Below are 19,729 nucleotides of genomic sequence, written 5' to 3'. Positions count from 1 at the left end.
TTACCAACAGAAGGTGGGAGTGGAGGATGCCATAATCTACATGCTACACCGATCCCTCTCCCACTTGGACAGAGGAAGTGGTGCAGTAAGAATTATCTTTCTGGACTTCTCTAGCACCTTCAACACCATCCAACCTCTGCTCCTTAGGGACAAGCTGACAGAGATGGGATACCTGGTGGCATGGATCGTGGACTATCTTTTTTTTTAAGTGCTCTCAGTAAGATTTGAAACCGATTGGCGAAATATTGGAAATGCCCAGACACAGAAATGCTCTTCAACATGTTAATGCTGATGAAGAAGTTGCTAGTAGTTTAAGACTGACTGAGCAGAACATTTGTGTAAATAATAAAAACAAAAGCCCATGAAGAAATTTCATAGGTGCACATTAATGCTAAGCATCTGAAGCTGAAAATTCCTGATGGGATGTTCTTGCTGAATCGGGCTTATAATAGAGATAGGATTACAAAAAATATGAAAAACAGCATGTGACTAATCTTCTTAAGATTTTCATGAAAGGCATGATTGAAGCCTACATGAATCTGCTTTGGCAACTTGGCTTGTGTCATAAAAAAGTGAGTGCCTGACTAACCAACTTGCTCTTAATAGTACAAAATAATCACAGCAGTACTGATAGAACTTGTGCAGAAAACTATTAAATGGAAAAAGGAAAATGAAATAATCACAATAATTTACCATGAGCTGAAAATTCTCCCCAATTTCTCTCATAGGAATAATAGTAGCTGTGATGTTAAACACCAAAACACATGACCATGTCAAACCCACAATGTGATTTCATGATATCACATGCCCATCTCAGATACTAGAAATCAATTTGAAATAAACTGTAATGAATGGCAGGCATGGGCTGACACCCTGACCAGGATGGTTTTAAGGTTCCTTTACTGGCCAGGAGGCTGGCCCAACAAATCAGCCAGGAGATGAACAGAAGTTAATATGCTGGCATCCCAGAAGGACTTAATGAAGGATCCTTAACCAGCCAGGAGGCCATGGAGGGATGGGCAGGGCAACGTATCTGGGTAGTTTACTCCCCCAAAACACAAGGTGGCAGTTTCCCTGAGTTACCGTACTTGTAAAGATACACGTAGAGCAAGTTAAGAACTATAATCCCATAGGATAGCCCTGTTGGGTTCCATAGGTGCCTCCAGGTGGATGCTGTAAGGATTAACAGTCCCTATTTCATGGGTATTTTGCCTGCCCCGGTAGTGCTTCTGATGGGTAATGTCATGGCACCAGAAGAACTCCCAGGTCCTGTTTTAAAGGAATCAGCTCTGCTTCATCCGGATGAGTCGGAGTCGGGAGAGGAGCTGGACTACCCTTGCTGGGGAGGGTGGTGGAGAGAAGAGTTGTATTGCTGAACTGTGCCATGTTAATAGAGAGTAACTTGTCAAAGGTATTTATGTTTTTAGCCCAGTACTGTGTCTGTGAGGTTGTGTTTGGGGTTTGGGAGTGATGTGATGCTCCCTACTTGTCACACTGGGAACAATTAAAAATAAAATAAAGAATAAGTATGCACAGAACAGCATAAAAAATGTACCCAGGTGGGTGTCATACTTGAAACCAATCTGATTAAAATTCCATATTGTAACACCATAAAATGTGAGCATACTCAATGTATACTCCATTGAGTATGCTCACATTTTATGGTGTTACAATTCTCCTCAAGGCATGAGGATGTTGTCCAGCCTAAAGGACTTTATCAAGAGATATCTGTACTGTTGATCTTGCTCTAGGATTGACAATTCAGTTTCACTCTGGAGACTTGAACACTACAAGCAAGTTACTGAGCAGTACCTCTTGTCGTGGGGCCTGTGATGGTCAAGTACAGTTGCTGCAGCTTTTCCACATACTGGCTGCGGTTTCCTCCAACATCCTCAGCACTCTGCTCTACTATGGCCACCAACTCTTGAAAGTACAGCTCGATCATGGCTTGCTCTTTGCTCTGAAGAATAAATAAAAATTATCATGAGAAGTTGCTGCAGCTCCCTGAGCTTTACAATGTGGGAGAACTTGTTCAAGGTTAGCATGAAAATATTTTTAGCAATGTGTGTCGTGTTGCTTGGACATGCAAGTAAGGTTTTTGCTATTCTCTGTGGGCATGATGATTTTACTGTTAGTACTGCTTTTTACTTTAGGCCCCCTTTTCTAGGCTTGTCCTCTAAAAGCAACTCCTTTCCTGTCAGAATAAGGTGTGACTACTTAACGAGAATGCAAAGGTCTTTTTGGTGTGCACTATGTACTGTAGTTCCCTTTTAGGTACCTGAAAAAGTCACTTTACCATTCCTCCCCATAGCAGCACACTAAAGACTTTCCATCACGTCACAGTGATTAACACTAAGGTCACAAGACTAACAGCTCAGCTCTGGTCTTCTCCTCACTGCGTGACTGTTGATAAGTTACAACCCTGTCCTCCAATTGTAAAAGAATAAGTCAAAATAATTGCAAAGTGTGATCTTTTTGGTTGCCTTGCGAAAAGCCATCTTACATATAAATAATAATCTTACAGGAAGCGAGGCCCCCTCTGACTAATAAATCTTCCAACTTCTGACGTTCACTCCCTTCATTTCTGCATTCTGTATCAGTCGTCTCTCTTATAGACCCTCGCTTTGCATGCCAGGATCATCACAAGCCCACTCATCTCAGCATGAGAAGCTGTCACAACGTCAAGCGTGAGACTTGCTAATTCTCAAGCCGCAAGATGAACGCTTGCATTTCTGCCCAATACCAAACTGCACACATGAAGACATATTTGTTGTGATGATCCTGGTCCTTAAGTCTGACCTACATCCACGTGATTCCTCATTCTTTTGTGTCCAATTGGGAGCAAAGAAAAGAAATGCTCATTGTCAGACCTTCATGACTGTTCTGCTGAGCCTTCAGGCCAATTCCTTCCATACAAGACCAAATACCAAACATGCTTTTTTCTACTGTTTAACGCTTTGTCTTCTCATGCAGTGTTCTTTATAATATATCTAATCCTATTTGAAGATCAAGCCTTCATGACTGTGTGATAGACAGCTGGGACGTCCAGAAACTGGAAGGAGGGGGGGGAAGGCAATTATTTTGGGACATTGCCTCCCCCAAGACTCTAGATGGCAGGCTTCCCTACAGTAAAGTGGTGCCCCGGATTCCTGCAGGGCACCATGGGATATGGAGTTCGACATCTCAGCCCTGCTGGGTACCGTGGGTGCTGCCAGGGTATGCTGTAGGACACCGGGAGAGAAGGTTCTAACTGAACCCGGAAGTACTAGTAGGTCACAAGGATGGAATCCCCAAAGTACTTCCGGGCTGATTTAAAAACTTGAGTTCTCCACCTGATTCAGAAGTGCTGGCAGGTCACGCGGATGAAACAGCACGAAAAACTGAAAACGCAGCAGGCGAGCCTGAGTCAGGAGGTGTGGAGGAGGAAATAGAAAATTTGTGCTTTTTGCTTGTTTACTTGCCTGTTTTTCTGTGGCTGGGATGCTTGGAGGGCGCTGTACAAGAAGAAAAGAATTATAGAATACTTCTTAGTGCTTTTACCTTGTGTCCTGCATGTCTGTCTGTTGGGTTTAAGGGGTAATAGTGACCCCTAGCGTCCACAACTGATATGCTGAAACAAGTCATTGTGGGACCAAAGTCCAGACATATTTGTACTAAAGTTTTTGGTGAGGTATTTTAACCTCACACCTCCTCAGAGGCCTGTCCCCTATTTCAGAGGCCTGTCCCCTATTTCAAACAAAACAAATCCGTTGCCATTAAAGGCAAATCTTCCCAATTCATCACCCATCCGATATTCCTGTGTTTGATCAAGCCAAGGATCACCCCTATTCTCATCTCCTCAGGCATCATGATGATCTTATGACACTCACCCTTTACATTAATATTCATTTCTATTCTCTTTCCTTTTCCATTATGACCAGTTGTTTCCTCAGGTGTTCAACATCAGTCTGACTTTCCATTAAGTCCAGTCATCTCCTCTCTTTCTGCTATGTTTAGGCTTTCCATTATGACAAAGTTTTTCCTTGTTTTTCCATTATGATTAGTCTTGCTTTCAATTTCCAGTCTCTTGATTTGATCTCCCTTTTGAAAGCCCTGATGAGTCCGTTGCCTCGGACTGGAGGACATTTTTTGTGGACTGAATAAGATTTGAACAGCACATTGTGCCACTACGACATTTGGTACCTGTTCTAACCACAGCTGCACTCGTATTTGTGATCTTCAATCATATTTCCCATCTCTTGCTCAAAATACCATTCTCTACAATTAGCTGTTACTGTACCACTAGTATGATGACAGACCCCTGTCTCAAAGCGGTTGTGAACTTAATACGAGCAATGAAAGCTTTTGATGTTTTTATTTTTAAAACACTGCTGTGCCACAAGCGCTGAGACAGCAAGCGGTACACAGACCCGAGATGATCCATTTCACCCTGAGAAGGCCGCCTGCAGGGTCCGCTGTTAGGGATGCAAGCAGAGGTCACAACACCACAGAAGGAAGGAAGAAAGCAGCGAGTGTACTGTTTAAAGCTACAGCCCACACCAACCTGCAGAGCTCGGCCTAAACGCCGTGTGCAGCAGCTCCCCGCAAGCGCCGCCTGCATAACGTGCAGGATTCCATCACACATGTAGTCTGATTGGCTCCTGCAGATATCTGCTGTCTCAAACTCTTCAGCCAGGGCAGCACTCATCTCCTCTGAGAACAAGCTAGGGTCTGCAAACACGAACACCCTGCAGCAGAAAGAACACACCATCAGAACATTAGAATTGTCTATAAATTCCATCATCTCTTGCTTTGTGTCACACAACAATGGGAGAATTTCATTGCCCACTTAGCACTATCAGTGAAATTGAGCTTCCCAGCCATTGGGAAACTCTGCAGCTTCAACAGTTATTCAGCTAAGAACATCTTGGACTCTTACTAGGACAAGTGGTGAGCTGCTTGAGAAGTTCACTGTATTTCTCCTTTTTGGACACAGGCTCAGTGCTGTCCATCACTTTTGAAGGTCAGAAGGAATTAAAGCCTTCCAGGGCTGAAGGAACGTTTCGTTAGCTCAGCCGTAAGACTGCTCTGCCACTTTTATAGTGGCTGATGGAAAGTGTGCTGAAGGTTCACAGCCATTAATTCAAGCAGCTGATGTCCTCATGTGGTCAACATGTAGAGGATTTCAGTACCTTCATCGCTGAAATATCCTAGTTTCACCTCATCTGTAGTGAAGGTGGCTTTTTGTCAGGATTCCTTCCCAGGCTCATGTTTTTCAGATTTTTTTCTTTACATGTTTATATTATTTATTTTTTCAATGGTTCTTTATTCATTTTTTCTTACTTCCAGTTGCCACTGTTTTGTGATATGGAAGATCTCGTATCTGTAGTTGCCATAGAGAGCAGTGTGATGCCCCAGTGTCCACAGTCATGGGCACCAACCTGTGTTTGGACATCTAGTAATTCATAACCAAGATGGACCAGGGCAACTGAGGAAACTTACTGTCCAAAAGTGTGTGCAGAAGTTCTTTTAAAACATAGAAATGAATATGCATGCAGTGCATAAGTAAGTATGTATTCTTTCAAAGTCTGTCCTTAAACACTGCTCACTAATTATCAATAAAACTCTAAATTAAAACTTTCCACATTCTATTGTCTTTCCTTTGCAGGACACCACAACAAAGCCCTTCTATACAGTTGGTAGCCTCTTGACTTGTCACCTCCCTCGGAACTTGCAAATATCTCCTACGCAGTCTGTGGCACCGTGATCTACCTCCTCAATCCATACCACTAGACCCTTCCTGTGCAGTCCTCAGCATCCTGGCCTGCCACCTCCATTGGTAGCAAATCCTTCAGCACAGTCAGTTTACAGCATCTCCCACCAGCTCTGCCCTCTCCATAACGATGGTCTGGATTTGTCCAGGCATATTCAAATGAGCTTGAGAGTTTGTGAGCGTTTCTTAGTTTAATGCCGTGCTTTTGTCCATATATATTTCCCTTTCTTGAACGACTCTTCACCCTTCTCTTCTGCTCTCTATAAGTAAGTCAGAAGATTTGAATTTAACCGCTTGCTGGAATTCCTCAACAGACATCAGTCCTGCTCCCTCACCAGTCTCAGCTAGCCTGATATCGTCCGTCCTGCCAATCTCGGACCGGTTTACACCCCAAACTAATCTTCAATCAGCTGATCTTTTTTTTTCTTATGTCTCATCTTTCTTCACTTTTTTGCACTTGCCATGCCTTCTTTTAAATTATGCTAACCCCAGCTGATGCTTGTTAATCACGTGCCATAGTTAACTGACTGTGGGAGATCACATGAGCTCATGTGCGAGCCGCTTGTCAGTAGTGGTTAAGCCATTGGGTGTTCAAGTCCTTGTCTCAAGCACTTTAGGTTGATTTTTACTTTTGTGAATTATTTGTATTGTCCCATTGTCGCATGCGGCTGGGGGTGGAGCCCAGCTGGGACGCCCGAGGGGACAGGAGGAGGGCTGGTGCCTCCTCCCGACCACGAGGGGGCAACCGCCCTGGTTTTGTTGACGGCCTCGGGTAGGGGGCTTGGAAGCCCAACCCTGTAGGGGCCCTTGGCCACTGCCAGGCGGCACCCCGGTGCCTGAAGAACCCTGGAGCCCAGCACTTCCCCCACACCAGGAAGTGCTGGGGGGAAGAAAAATGGGGACACCCAGAGGGCTTCCGGGTGCACAGCCGGCACTTCTGCCACACGGGGATGTGTCCAAGGAGGAGTGCAGCTGGAGCCCATCCGGGGTGGTATAAAAGGGGACTGCCTCCCTGCATTCAAGAGCGGAAGTCAGGTGGAAGAGGACACATCTGGAGAAAGGACTGGAGGCGGCCTGAAGAAAGGCATAAAAGACTGTGAAATGCCCGGATTTTTGGGGGATCGGTGCTGGAGACACTGGGATGTGCACTAAAACTGTAAATATTGGAAATAGTTGTGGAAATAAAAGTGTGCTGGGTAGACAAACGATGTCCATCTGTCTGTGTCCGGGTCCTGTTCCACACCCATGTTTTCGATTTTGCCGGTGCATTTATATGCCTTGTGGGTGGTCCCCCAAGAGGTAGGACCACCTGCCAATCACAGCCCTCCTCACTAGATAGATAGATAGATAGATAGATAGATAGATAGATAGATAGATAGATAGATAGATAGATAGATAGATAGATAGATAGATAGATAGATAGATACTTTATTAATCCCAAGGGGAAATTCACATACTCCAGCAGCAGCATACTGATAAAAAACAACATTAAATTAAAGAGTGATAACAATGCAGGTACTGTATAACAGACAATAACTTTGTATAATGTTAACATTTACCCACCCCCAGGTGGAATTGAAGAGTCGCATAGTGTTGGGGAGGAATGATCTCCTCAGTCTCTCAGTGGAGCAGGACGGTGACAGCAGTCTGTTGCTGAAGCTGCTCCTCTGTCTGGAGATGATCCTGTTCTGCACACACAAACGGGTGATACTGTGTTGTAATCCTGTTACCACTGTGATAGTGAATGCTGTAGAAGGTGCTATAATATACACTGTTCCATTAAGTTAATTCATTTTAAAATGTTTTGCTGTACTGTGTATTTAGACAAATCTGTATCTTTATACATATACATTATCCATCCATCCATCCATTTTTTAAATCCGCTTATCCAGAACTGGGCCTTGGAGAAGCCATCAAGCAAAAGCCACAAGGCAGGAACAATCCCTGGACAGATCTCAGGGTGAACACACACACGCACACACACACGTATATCCATCCATCAATCCATCAGGGGTCAGTTTTAGTATCTCCAGTCCACCTAACCTGCATGTCTTTGGATTGTGTGAGGAAACTGAAGCACCGGCAGAAAACCCATGTGGACACGTGGTGAAATAATAATTAGTTATTAGTCAAACCTGCCTTTGAATTTCTTATAGCACCGTGAGTCTGCACTTACTGATGAGTGCTATGCAAAAATGAAGATTGATTGATTGATTGAATTATAAACCTACATATACCATTCAAGCTTCAATATACATTTGAGTTATAAAAAAAAAAGGTTTGAAATGTAGACACTCCTAAAAGTTTTTCTGGCGAGCTCTGTTGATACCTTAGCTACTTAAACAATCTTCAGCAAAGTAAGATACCATTGAGCAGAGAGATCTGAGCATGAACTCACCTTTCTTGATATGTATAGTGGTCATTCTTCAAGTTTTGCTCAGAAGCAAGCAGACGATGATACAGAACCCCTAAAATTCCAGACATATAAGAGTTTGAATTAGTAATGAATATTTTTTAAGCAAAAAGAATAAAATTAACAGTTATTACCTACAATGAGCATAATTGGTTCACATGTGGGGACCTGAAAGTTCTGTGTATCTTACTGGGTCAGCACTCAGGGCACACAAAGCTCCCATGTGTGAGTGGGATAGCAGGGCCAAGAATTGACAGGGACTCAAATGGCCACCTACAGCTTGGTGTAAAAACATCATCAGACTCAGCTTGGTGAATCCAGATGAAATGCTGCCACCAACGCTTCATATTAAGTTTGGTTTAATGAAGCAGTCCTACCAAAAAGTGGAAGCTGTTTTCTGAATTTCTGCCTTTTGTGGGTCTGTCTGAGGCTAAATTCAAAGATGTGCATTTTTGCCGGTCCTTTTATTAGAAAACGAATGCAGAATCTGACTGTGTGATGAGTGACATGGAATGAGAGGTTTGGGGATTTTTCAAAGTAATTTCTAAGTTTGAAGGTAAAAGTAAAACTCCAAATTTAAAAAAAAAAAAGAAAATTGCATTAGTTAAGCATTTCAAATGTTTCCCTAAATGTCTTGGAGTGGTGAGTGATGAGCAGGGTGAAATATTCTTTCAGGATATCATGGACATGACAAGAAGGTACCAAAGAAGTTAGGACATCAGTATGACATCCAAGTAGGCAGGGGTGTACCAGTAAAAATGGACAAACTAAAAAAAAAAAAACACTAAGAAGTGTGTAGCAAGAAAGAAACTTTGCTCTCAACTGGGACCTCTTGGAGTCAAAAATCAGGCGGGAAGAAGCTTGATCGTGCGTCTTTAATTTCTCTTCAGCAATTGCTTTATGAGGGAGCACCCTGTCACAGGAGTCTGTTAAGGGAATGCTCACAGAATTTGTAGACAAGTGAATTTATATAACAGTGTTGAATTATTGCTTACACAGCATCCTGACATTTATTCTGATTGGTTCACTTGCTTGCACCTTGTGAATATTTACTCTGATTGGCCCACTACCTTATACACCCAAAATAACATACGCAAATAAAAGTCTCATCCCACTACATCATTGTCCTTCTCCATATCTCTTATGCAATTTCTGTGCACGTGACAAGTAAAGTTTTACTGGGTACATGACATCAGCCAGTTCTTTAAACCACCACCCAGAATATTCTTGTCTCTGTTGTCAGCGGTGGCTGGGGTGGCTACCCGGCCGGGACGCCCAGGAGGACCAGAGGAGGGCTTGCGCCTTCCCCAGACCATCTGGGTGCAACCGCCCTGGTACCTTTGGGGGCCATGGGTACAGAGCTTTGAAGCTCCACCCTGTAGGGGCCCGTGGTCGCCGCCAGGGGGTGCCCCCATGCCTTTGGAGCCCTGGACCTCAGCACTTCCGCAACACACCAGGAAGTGCTGGGGGGAAGAAGACTGGGGACACCCAGTGGGCTTCCGGGTGCGCAGCCGGCACTTCCGCCACACGGGGGTGTGTCCGCGGGGGATTGCCAGCTGGAGCCCATCCGGGTTGCTATTTAAGGGGCCGCCTCCCTTCCGTCATCAGCAAGAGTCGGGTGGAAGAGGACGGAGCTCGAGAGAGAGGAGTGGAGGCGGCCAAAAGGATGGCATTGAGTGACTGTGAAGCCTGGACTTTGGGGGATTGGTGCTGGAGGCACCGGGTTCGTGCACTGACGTCACTGTAAATATTGTAAATAAAATGAGTATGTTGGGTGTGAAACCGTTGTCCACCTGTCTGTGTCCGGGTCCCGTTCTACACTGTATTTAACCATTTCAGCAGTCTCTTCAGGCTGTTTCTAATACAAATATATGTATTTTATAAAATATAAATATAATAATATAATAAATATAAAATATATGTATTTTTTAAGGTGCACACCATGTCAAAACACGTTATGCACAAAAAACTATATTACCCCTATATAACTACATCACTCCTTTATTCTCTCATAAGTGACAACAACTAGAGAATATATAGTGAAAAATATTAGATTGATTAAATATTTTAATGTTAAATTGATCCAGAACAATATTGTATACAAGAATAAATTGTGTAAATTTGAATTGCATTTCTTTTCAGATTTGCATTGAAATGCAATGTGATAGAAACATTCAAATTACATTTTTTTATAGTGTTCATGAATGCACATAAAAATAACTTAACAATTAAAACAGTTTCTACAAGTTCAATTTTGCAGAATTTTGCATCTTAACTAAACGCATTGCACCTTCCAAGCATCTGCTTTATAATTAGGAGCAGTGCCCACAGAGGAGGGCCTGCATCAGCAGGGGGCCGTGTTACCTGGAGTCGATCGCTCTGTCTTCACGCTGTTGGCATAGCTGAAGCCGATGCTGCAGTACGGCTGTGGTAGTGTTAATAGACGTGTGCAGAAGTCATACACTCTCTTGTACAGCTCATCTGGAATGTCTGTGGCCTGCGGAAAATAAGTAGTAGCTATTAGATTTCAACGGATTTCCCTTGAAAATACCACCGCTCAAAAATAATTATCAAACAGTCTGTAACAAAAAGGTAGTTGCATCGAAAAGCAGTGAGAGAATGCAAATAAATGAAGGTCAAAGTGGTTAGCATCAGGTAAAACTTCCATGATTGGTGCTACAAGCCACTATGCATTATGTCATACTTGTGCCCAATGGTGTCCTTTGACTCATCTAATCAAGTATCGTAAACTCAAGTTTCCAGGAATGTCCCACACATCCTCTGGAGGTGGGAAAATGTGTGTTTGTCACATCGACATTCCTAATCAGACATGTAGTTGGGTGTTACCTGTCTGGAAAATGCATGAGGCAAGCCTGATGTGAAAGATCTCCTGCTGGGTGACAGGATGTCTTTAAGGTGTTGTGAAATTGTCGAAAGTGCCCTCTACATAGCAATTGAAACAACTGACCGTCATGGCCAATGGCTCCTAACATTTTCATTCTTGATATTTGAAATGCTGTCTGAGTTTCACTGTTGTCTGCAAGACCTTTGTGATGGAAGACGCAAATGGGCGAGCACCCCAGCCAAGACGAGGCAAGGTTCCTTATCTGGATAACAGCCAGACCTTCGGAGGCATGAGAAAGAAGGAGAGGATCATTTTGCGTCGGCAGGAGATGCCACTGTGGAACTGGGTACACTGGTGTCGCGACCAAGGAAAATTACCCTACTGGAAGGCCAATGTGCTGGAAGAACAGGAGGAGACCACCTGTCATGTCCGCATACATCCCTGGACATTGCTACCTGTGCAGACACCCACAAGGCATGCTGGGAACTGTAATCCCATGAGGCACTTTTGTTGGTTTCCATGAGTGCTGCAGGGATCCATGATCCCTACTTCATGGGGTTTCCACTTGACCTGGAAGTGCTTCCAATGGGCCACAAACCAGCACCTGAAGTCCTCCCAGTTCTACGATAAAAGAAGCCACTCAACTTCATCCAAGCAAGTTGGAGTCGGGTAGTAGAGGGTAAAGTTTTCCTGCAGGAGTGGAAGGAAAAATAAATGAGTGAAGAAGAGAGTTGTGCCTGTGTTTGTGATTGCAAGAAGTCTTTTGTAACGTCTTGTTTTTGCGTCAGGGACTTGTGTCAGGGAGGTTGTATCTGGGAATTGGGGTCCTGCAATGCCCCCTACTTGTCACACAAACCCAGAGCTGAGCTTCATACTCCATCAGATGTGGTCTGATATTGTGGATATTTGTACAGAGTGAATCAGAAAGATCTAGAGAGGAACATGGTCCTTTAAGCACAGATGGTCATCAGTTACAGCTGTGCTGACTTTCATACAGGTGTTAGTGACAATGAACCAAGCTGAATAGAGATAAGATAGTGAGTAGACAGATGAGTAGGTATAACAAGAAGGTCCGTCTTTGCCAGGTTGAGCCGGAGATGATGTTTCTTCATCCAGGATGTAATAATATCCTTGAGACATGCAGAGATTCAAGCTGATACTGTGTGGTCATCTGGAGTGAACGACAGGTACAGCTGTGTATCACTGATGGTGACTTAGTTAGTCCACAACTGTTCAAGCCACTCAATGTAGGCATGAATCCAGATACAGTTAGAGATTCTGAGCAAACAAAGGCACACATCATAAAGAATAGTATGAATGGAGATGCACCTCTGGGAGTTTTAGACGCATGATTAGGAGGCTCTACATTCTGATATATGAAGGATTCCACATTTGTCACTGCTTTTGTGATGGTCTAGAACACAATATGCTAGACCTCTAATGGTGGATCTGCTTTAGTTAATCGAGGGAGTTCCATACATGTGTGAGAGCCTTCCTGTGTCCATCATCACCAGCCTTTTCCCATTGTTGCATCAGACTGACCACCTGGCCTAAAAAAGACTCACGACTCTGGCCTCTTTCAAACGCACTCAGTTATTCCTAAATGGAACAAACATCTTTTAGGCATTCTTGGAGTGTTGTAACAGCATGCAGAAGTCACCATGATTCAACAATCATGGTCATCTCTTTTTATGGCAAATCCAATACAACGTCTTCTATTGGACATAAATGCAAACCATGTTATCTGACCATGTTGAGATGCTAGCATAATTTCCTTAATTGCACCATCATTTTGAGTAAAACCAGTGTGTACTCACAGACTCAAATATCCTAGAGATGGATACTTTGATTAAGGCTTGAGGAATGGCTAAAAAGAGACCTACACATAGCCAGACATTCCTCATCTCTGTATTGGGGTCCTGTTCTGTCAGAAGCATACATGCCAGAAGCCACTCAAGGTCTTTACATAATGTCCAGGAATGCAGATAATATTGATCGAAAAGATCTAACATATTGCAGATCTAAAAGAATCTAAGATGATGCATTAGGAGACATTATGGCGTAGCAGCCTCAAATTCATGGTAGTTTCCTCAATCCAGTTTTTAGCACAACAACTTCCACAGGGGCTTATCCATTACACAAAGTCTCCTTTAGTTCAGAGGTACACTGAAGTAAGTTTGAATAAAAGAGCTCACCAATTCATAGGGGTGAGCTGTGTAGTAAATGAGAAATGACGAATGTAACAAATGTCATGTATGTATGCCAGGGGACCACCTTCCAGGCTCTTAGATGGTAAGCAGTACCACCTTGGGACATGATGAAGTGATGGAGCTAACCACTTCTTCTCTCTCCACTATTGGTGTCTGAGGACAGCGAGTAGCCCCACCCCTAATTCCTGGAGAAGGCTCCTCCCCTTCCAACCTGGAAGCCATAAAAACAGGAAGCAGGGAAGGGAGGCATGTAGTTTGGGCCAGGACCTGAATAGAGACAGAGACAGAGCTCCGGATGAAGTGCCATACTGCAGGCTAAGAAAGGCCTCAGCATCAAGTGCCCAGGGCACAAATCTTTCTTTTTTGACACATTCAACAGGGTTGTCCAGTTGGTACCCCAACCTTTTATTTGATGTAGTCAGTCCGTTTACTCAGCCACACTACACATGCAGTTTTACTTTATTTTTCTCTCCTAGACTTCTTCATGCTCAAAGTTCAGTACAGAAGACATTTTAAAGACTCTTCAGCGGGCTACTTACTTGAATAAAGCCGTACATCAAGGTGTGAATCAGAGGAATGATATACAGTTTGTTATCAGCCTTCTCAGCCTGTAGGCAAGGGAAACAAAGATAAAATTAGAGTGTGATTAAGTTCAGACATCATTTATTAGATAAAATGCCTAGCAGAAATAAAACAAATTATGTTCATTCTCTGGATCAACACTGGGCAAGGGGGAGCTGAGACTGTTTGCAAGTCACCTTTTCAGAGAATTCTCCATTTATTACATATTTTAAAATTTTCTACTCCTAAAATACTTCAAAAGCATTTTGCATGGCCATAGTTTCTCATTTATGCATCACTCACCTTCTCTAGCTCCTTGATGACAACTCTCACTAAAGTACAATTGCTAGCAGGATTTCTTTCAATTTTTTTATGTAACGTCCATCTCAACATCCCTGCAATTATAAAACAAAGAGGCAGATAATAAAATGAAAAGCAAGAAATGCATTTTAAAATTCCCAAAACAACAAAGTCTTACTTACACCAAATCCTACCCCATGCAGTAATAAACGGTATTCATGTGCTTATTTTTATGCAGTTTTGAAATTTGATCCATTAGGCCAGATGGGATCCTACTCCATTAGGCCCTAAACCTGAACATTGCTCTGGGGCGCTGTATGATGGCGGACTCAGCACTCTGGCCCCAGAAGGTCATGCAAAAAGACAGTTTTCATTCTGGGGATTAATTAAGTATCAAGTCAAGTTGGGGAGCATGCACTGGTACAGTGCATTGCCGCACCCACTACACGGCGAAACGACTTTGCAGACCCTCTATCTGTCGCATCCAGGTATTACGTGGGTGACCCCTTGGTCTGGTCCACCCACTCGGGTCCCCAACAATGAGGATCTTACGAGCCGGATCACCCTTGGGGAAATAAGCCATATGGCCGTAGTGCAGTAACCAACGCTCCCTCACAATGCAGGTGATGTGCCTCATTCGGGACTCCATGAGCAACCGCTCATTTGATTTCCCTAAGAGATACAGTACCGAAGGAGTCCAGTCTTTGTCTCGGGTCACTGGATGACATCCATGTCTCACAACCATATAGCAAAACAGGAAGCACCAGGACTCTAAAGACTTGGACCTTCGTCCTTTTGCATAGATATCGGGAGCACCACACTCCCCTTTCCAGTGACCTCATGACCCCCCATGCTCTTCCAATCCGTCTACTGACTTCACAGGATGAGTCACCAGAGACATGAATGTCAATGCTAATGTTAAGTAAACCTCTCAACAAGGTTGACACTCTGTCCGCAGACAGACACACTGCTGATGGTCATGATCAAGAGGTCATTAAAGGCCTGGATCTTGGTTTTTATCCAGGACACTCGCAAGCCCAGACACTCAGACTCCTCACTCAGTCTCTCGAGTGCCCCGATCAGAGCCTCCATTGACTCCACGAACATCACAGCATCGTCAGCAAAGTCAAGATCTGTGAGTCTTTCTTCACCAACAGATGCCCCACAGCCTCTGGACCCCATGACCTTGTCCAACACCCAGTCCATACAATCATTGAACAGAGTAGGTGCAGAACACACCCCTGACGAACCGCCAGAATCAACTGGGAAAAATGCAGAGGTCCTCCCTCCACTATGCATGGCACTAACAGTACCAGTGTACAGGCCAGCCATGATATCCAGCAACCACAAGGGGATCACGCGAACCCTCAGGATGTCCCACAGGGCAGATCGATCAAATGCGAAAATCGACAAAGGATACAAAGAAACTCTGCCGATATTCGCGTTTGCGCGCCATAACAACCCTTAGTGCCAGGATGCAGTCGATGGTAGACTTCTTAGGTGTAAAACCAGACTGTTGTGGTCGCTGGTAGGTGAGCAAGTGATCACGGATAATATTGAAGGACGACCCTAGCAAGGACCTTACCTGGCACCGAGAGCAGTGTTATCCCCCTGTAGTTGCTGCAATCTAGACGATCACCCTTCCCTTTCCAGATAGGGACGACAAGTCCCATTTTCCAGTCAGTTGGGATGATGCCAGTCTCCCAAATGGAAGCAAAGATTGCTTGCAATGCCAGGAGGACAGCCTTACCTCCAGTCTGGAGAAGTTCACCCTGGATACCACAGATCCCTGCAGCCTTTCCTCTCCTCAGCAGGTTCACCACCTGTGCAATCACATTGAGATTAGGTGGTTCACAGCTAATTGGAGGATCAGCCTCAAGAACTGTGGACCCAGAGATGTCTAACATCCTAGCCAGAGGACCAGCTTTGAACAACTGGTCAAAGTAGCCAGCCCAGCGGATCACAACTGCAGTGTCATCCGTAAGGACCGTTACATCAGCCACCCTGACTGTGACTTTCCGAGGAACAGATTCAGATGTGCGTAATGCCTTTATTCCTCTGTAAGCAAGACGTGGGTCGTTAGACCACAGATGGTGTGTCACTTGCTCACAAATTCCTCTAACAAACGCCTCTGTATGTGCACTCAGAGCCCTTGCAGCCTTCCTTCTCAGTTCCCGGTACAGACCAGAGTTACCATTGAGCCGTGCGTTGTGACTCCTCTCAATGATATCCAGAGTGCCTTGCGAGACGTTTATCAAACCGAAAATCAAGAATTAGGATTTAGAATCTGACACTTATTTTATGCATGACATTATGAACATAAAATTTAACTGCATTAACATCTTTACTTTGTTTATTTACATAATGTTGTTTTGAAGTTCACGACTACAACCACTGCACTGCATCTTGCAATTACACACACATTGTAAAATAGTGTATACTTGTCCTTTTTGAACAAAAATACACTAATATAATGACATTCAGCCATTTTAAAAGAGGACCATCCATGTGTGATAGCTCAGTACTTAGTTTTCCGGCACCACAACCTTTCATATCCAGGGGATGTGTTTTTTTTTCTCACGAAAGACCAATCAAAGCAAAGTTTTCGTACCATGTGTTTGAATTTATTTTGATTTTCTTGTTTTTAACATGAAAACTCACACAAGAATAAAAAATCAGGAGTGGTCTCCCCTAGACGTTATCGTATACTCAGATATGGGGATAGATAGCTGAAGAGTAAACCACAAGACAATGATTTCATTTTTACATTATGTACATTAAAGAACCATTAACAGCAAATCAAATGAATAAAATATTGAGCAATTATTATAAAAGTAAATTTGAATAAATCAGACTCTGCAGTTGCATGAATAAAAGGTAACGTACCACTTCCGGTTAGCGGAAATAGCCCAAAAGTTAATAGAAATCTATGTTTTGTACCTAATACTTGCAAAATTTAGTTGACTTAAGTAAAAGTGTACTCAAGTTACCGTGTTTACACACACACAGACAGACACACAGACATAATTCCAAAAATGGTATTTTTGGACTCCGTGAGGTCTAAAATGTTGAGATTCATCAAAATCTCGACATCGAATCTTTGGATGATTACAATATTTTCCCCTATACTTTGTATATGAGAAAGTAAAAAAAACAGTACCAGGAAAATGTGATAAAAATTATTATTTCCAGATCCCTTTTTTTGTCACAAGCATGCATCAGAAAGGAGAGGATCAATACCCGACAACTGTCTTGGCTTGAAAATGAACATATATGGTAAGTTTTTAAGCTTTTCCTCCATGGCCCATAGCCTCCACTGTAAAGCAGCAGTGCAGGCAAAATATTTTAAAATTTATAGAAAGCATTTAACTTTGGAACACAATGTCGTATGGCAAATCGATATATAGTATGTTTGTGAAGAAATACCTTTGACTTGACAAATACCAAACTTATCTCTTAAGATTAGGGCATTGAGATTTATCTGACTCAAATGATGATGACTGTGGAGTAAATCAAGTGACGTAAACGTGCGATCCAATTGGTTGTTTGCTGGAGTTCCTGAATCGCAGAGCTGCAGAGACCCTTCACAATGGACATGACCCCTCCAAAGACCTAGTCAATTTCACCTAGGTGCTGCTCCAGAGTTGAGGCTCCCAGACTGCTGAGATGCCCCACTCAGCCACGATAGAAAAGAAAGAAAAGTCTTATTGTGAAAGATAGGTGTCTGCAAACACCTTTCCTGTACCAAGCAAAATTGCACCATGGGTTTTCTAAAATTCCGCAGCGCATTTGAGATAGTAAAAAATAATTTATTAGAGCTAGGCTTTGTTTGGGGTGTACTGAAAAAAAAATATCTGATAGGTGCAGTGGCAGAGATGAGCTGGGTTTGATGAAGAACCATGAAGGAGGTGAGGAGGGAGGTAAAAGCCAGGCTGCTTATGATTCTAAGGATTAATAAAATAACAACTGAGCTTTAGCTACAGAGCCCTGAAGCTGTGGACTGGTCTGCCTTCTCCTATAAGACGTGCCCCTTAAGTCTCAACATTTTAAATCCAGGTGGAAGACTCATGACTTCAAATGGCATACCCTGACTAGAGCTGCTTATTAGCTATGCATACAGCATCTCTTATTTTAGTCATTAGTACTAAAATATAAGTAATATGATAGTTACTGTATATACTCGCGTTTAAGTTCTCCTGCGGATAAGTCGGGGCTTGATTTTACTGTATAATTTCTGGTATTTTATAATGTCGGTCGTATAAGTCGAAAGCACAAAACTCTCGCTATTGGTCCAAGAGATTATGATATGCTAACGCCCACCTGAGAGAGTAACCACGGAGCACACGGCCTTTTTTTCTATGTATTGTGCCTACGTGACGACGCGGTAATACCCAAACTATTCCGAAGAGACGTTTGCACTGTTTTCTGTTTTTTGTATCTCACACCCTCATACACCTTTATCATAAGAGCATCCCTTATCTACGATGGAGCATTCGATCAGAAGAAAATATGAAGCTGGTTTTAAATTAAAAGTCATTGAAGTGGCAAAAGAAATTGATAACTGTGCTGCTGCAACAAAATTCAATGTGTCTGAGAAACTGGTGCGAGATTGGAGGAAGTGTGTTGCATTTTTGAACAAGCGTATAAGTCGGGGTCTGATTTTATAATCGATGTTTTGCATTTCAAGACCCTGACTTATACGCAAGTATATACGGTATTAACTTTTACTAACCCTCCCCTGTTCAGTTTCTCTTTTCGGTATCCTTAAGTGGCCCTTACAGCCGCTGTTCTACTGCTAAGTTGTTTGCCCGCCTATAGAAAAGTGATGGAAAAGTAAAGGAGCACTGGAATGATCAGGTAGGAGGGTCCTCTTATCAGACGGGCCAGCCCAGCACTGAGTCAGTAGAATGGCCAATGGGGGAAGGCGGCTTGTTGGCTGAGGTCTCCAGGACTCTGACTGTGTCTGGTTTGTCTGACTCCATTTTCTATAATCTGGCCGTGGTTCTACAATTAGCTGCTGGACAGATGTTGTTGTTTTTCATTTATGTCAGTTAGTTTCTAATCTGTTTTTGATGTATTTGAACAAATCTGTATCCTCATATGTGCTAGTTCTGTATTAGTGAGTGGTATCTTCTATTCTTGCATTCTGCCTTGAGAGTTGTCATAGCCCCCCTGCACTTGGCAAGAAGCCATGTGCATAAACAAAGCACTTTGTACTGTTGTGTCTGGCTCTGTGAAGAGGATTACTTGTGTTCTGAATTGTGTGTTGTATTTACCCAATTTTTGACACCCATTGTACACACAACCTACCTAGAAGGTCTCTCTCTGAATTTCCCTTCTTAAGATTTCTTCCGATTTGTTTTTCCCTACAAGTTTTTTTTTTGGGTGTTTTTTTCTTGTCTTCTTGGAGAGTCAAGGCTGGGGGAACTGTCAAAAAAACAGGGCCTGATAAAGCCATTCGAGGCATTCTTTGTGTGATTTTGGGCTATGCAAGAAATAAATTGCTGTTGATAAGGGACACAAAACGTATTCCAGAAAATTCTGAAAAAATTGGCTGAGATCTAAAGAAGCAGTGTTGGGTTTCCTCTTGGGATTATTTTCAGCAAGGTCACTGTAATGGGGATGGTGTCTTCTAACTTCGAAAATAT

The 19,729-nt window shown here is 43.1% G+C and overlaps 1 protein-coding gene across 3 annotated transcripts in view; it reads right to left on the bottom strand.

Moving 5' to 3' along the window:
• Positions 1 to 19,729, bottom strand: part of LOC120517756 (phosphoinositide 3-kinase regulatory subunit 6) — a 147,728-nt gene that overhangs the window by 41,894 nt on the left and 86,105 nt on the right. For all 3 annotated transcript variants that reach the window (XM_039740221.1, XM_039740223.1, XM_039740222.1), the window contains exons 4-9: positions 14,085 to 14,176; positions 13,760 to 13,828; positions 10,530 to 10,662; positions 8,151 to 8,220; positions 4,544 to 4,727; positions 1,813 to 1,960 (exon numbers count right to left, since the gene is read on the bottom strand). In XM_039740221.1, coding sequence (XP_039596155.1) covers positions 1,813 to 1,960; positions 4,544 to 4,727; positions 8,151 to 8,220; positions 10,530 to 10,662; positions 13,760 to 13,828; positions 14,085 to 14,176 — 696 coding nt within the window. The remainder of the gene's footprint in view (positions 1 to 1,812; positions 1,961 to 4,543; positions 4,728 to 8,150; positions 8,221 to 10,529; positions 10,663 to 13,759; positions 13,829 to 14,084; positions 14,177 to 19,729) is intronic.

Source organism: Polypterus senegalus, chromosome 17 (genome assembly GCF_016835505.1).
Source record: "Polypterus senegalus isolate Bchr_013 chromosome 17, ASM1683550v1, whole genome shotgun sequence".
In the NCBI taxonomy this organism is placed as follows: domain Eukaryota; kingdom Metazoa; phylum Chordata; class Cladistia; order Polypteriformes; family Polypteridae; genus Polypterus; species Polypterus senegalus.
This window is presented reverse-complemented; position numbering and strand designations above follow the sequence as displayed.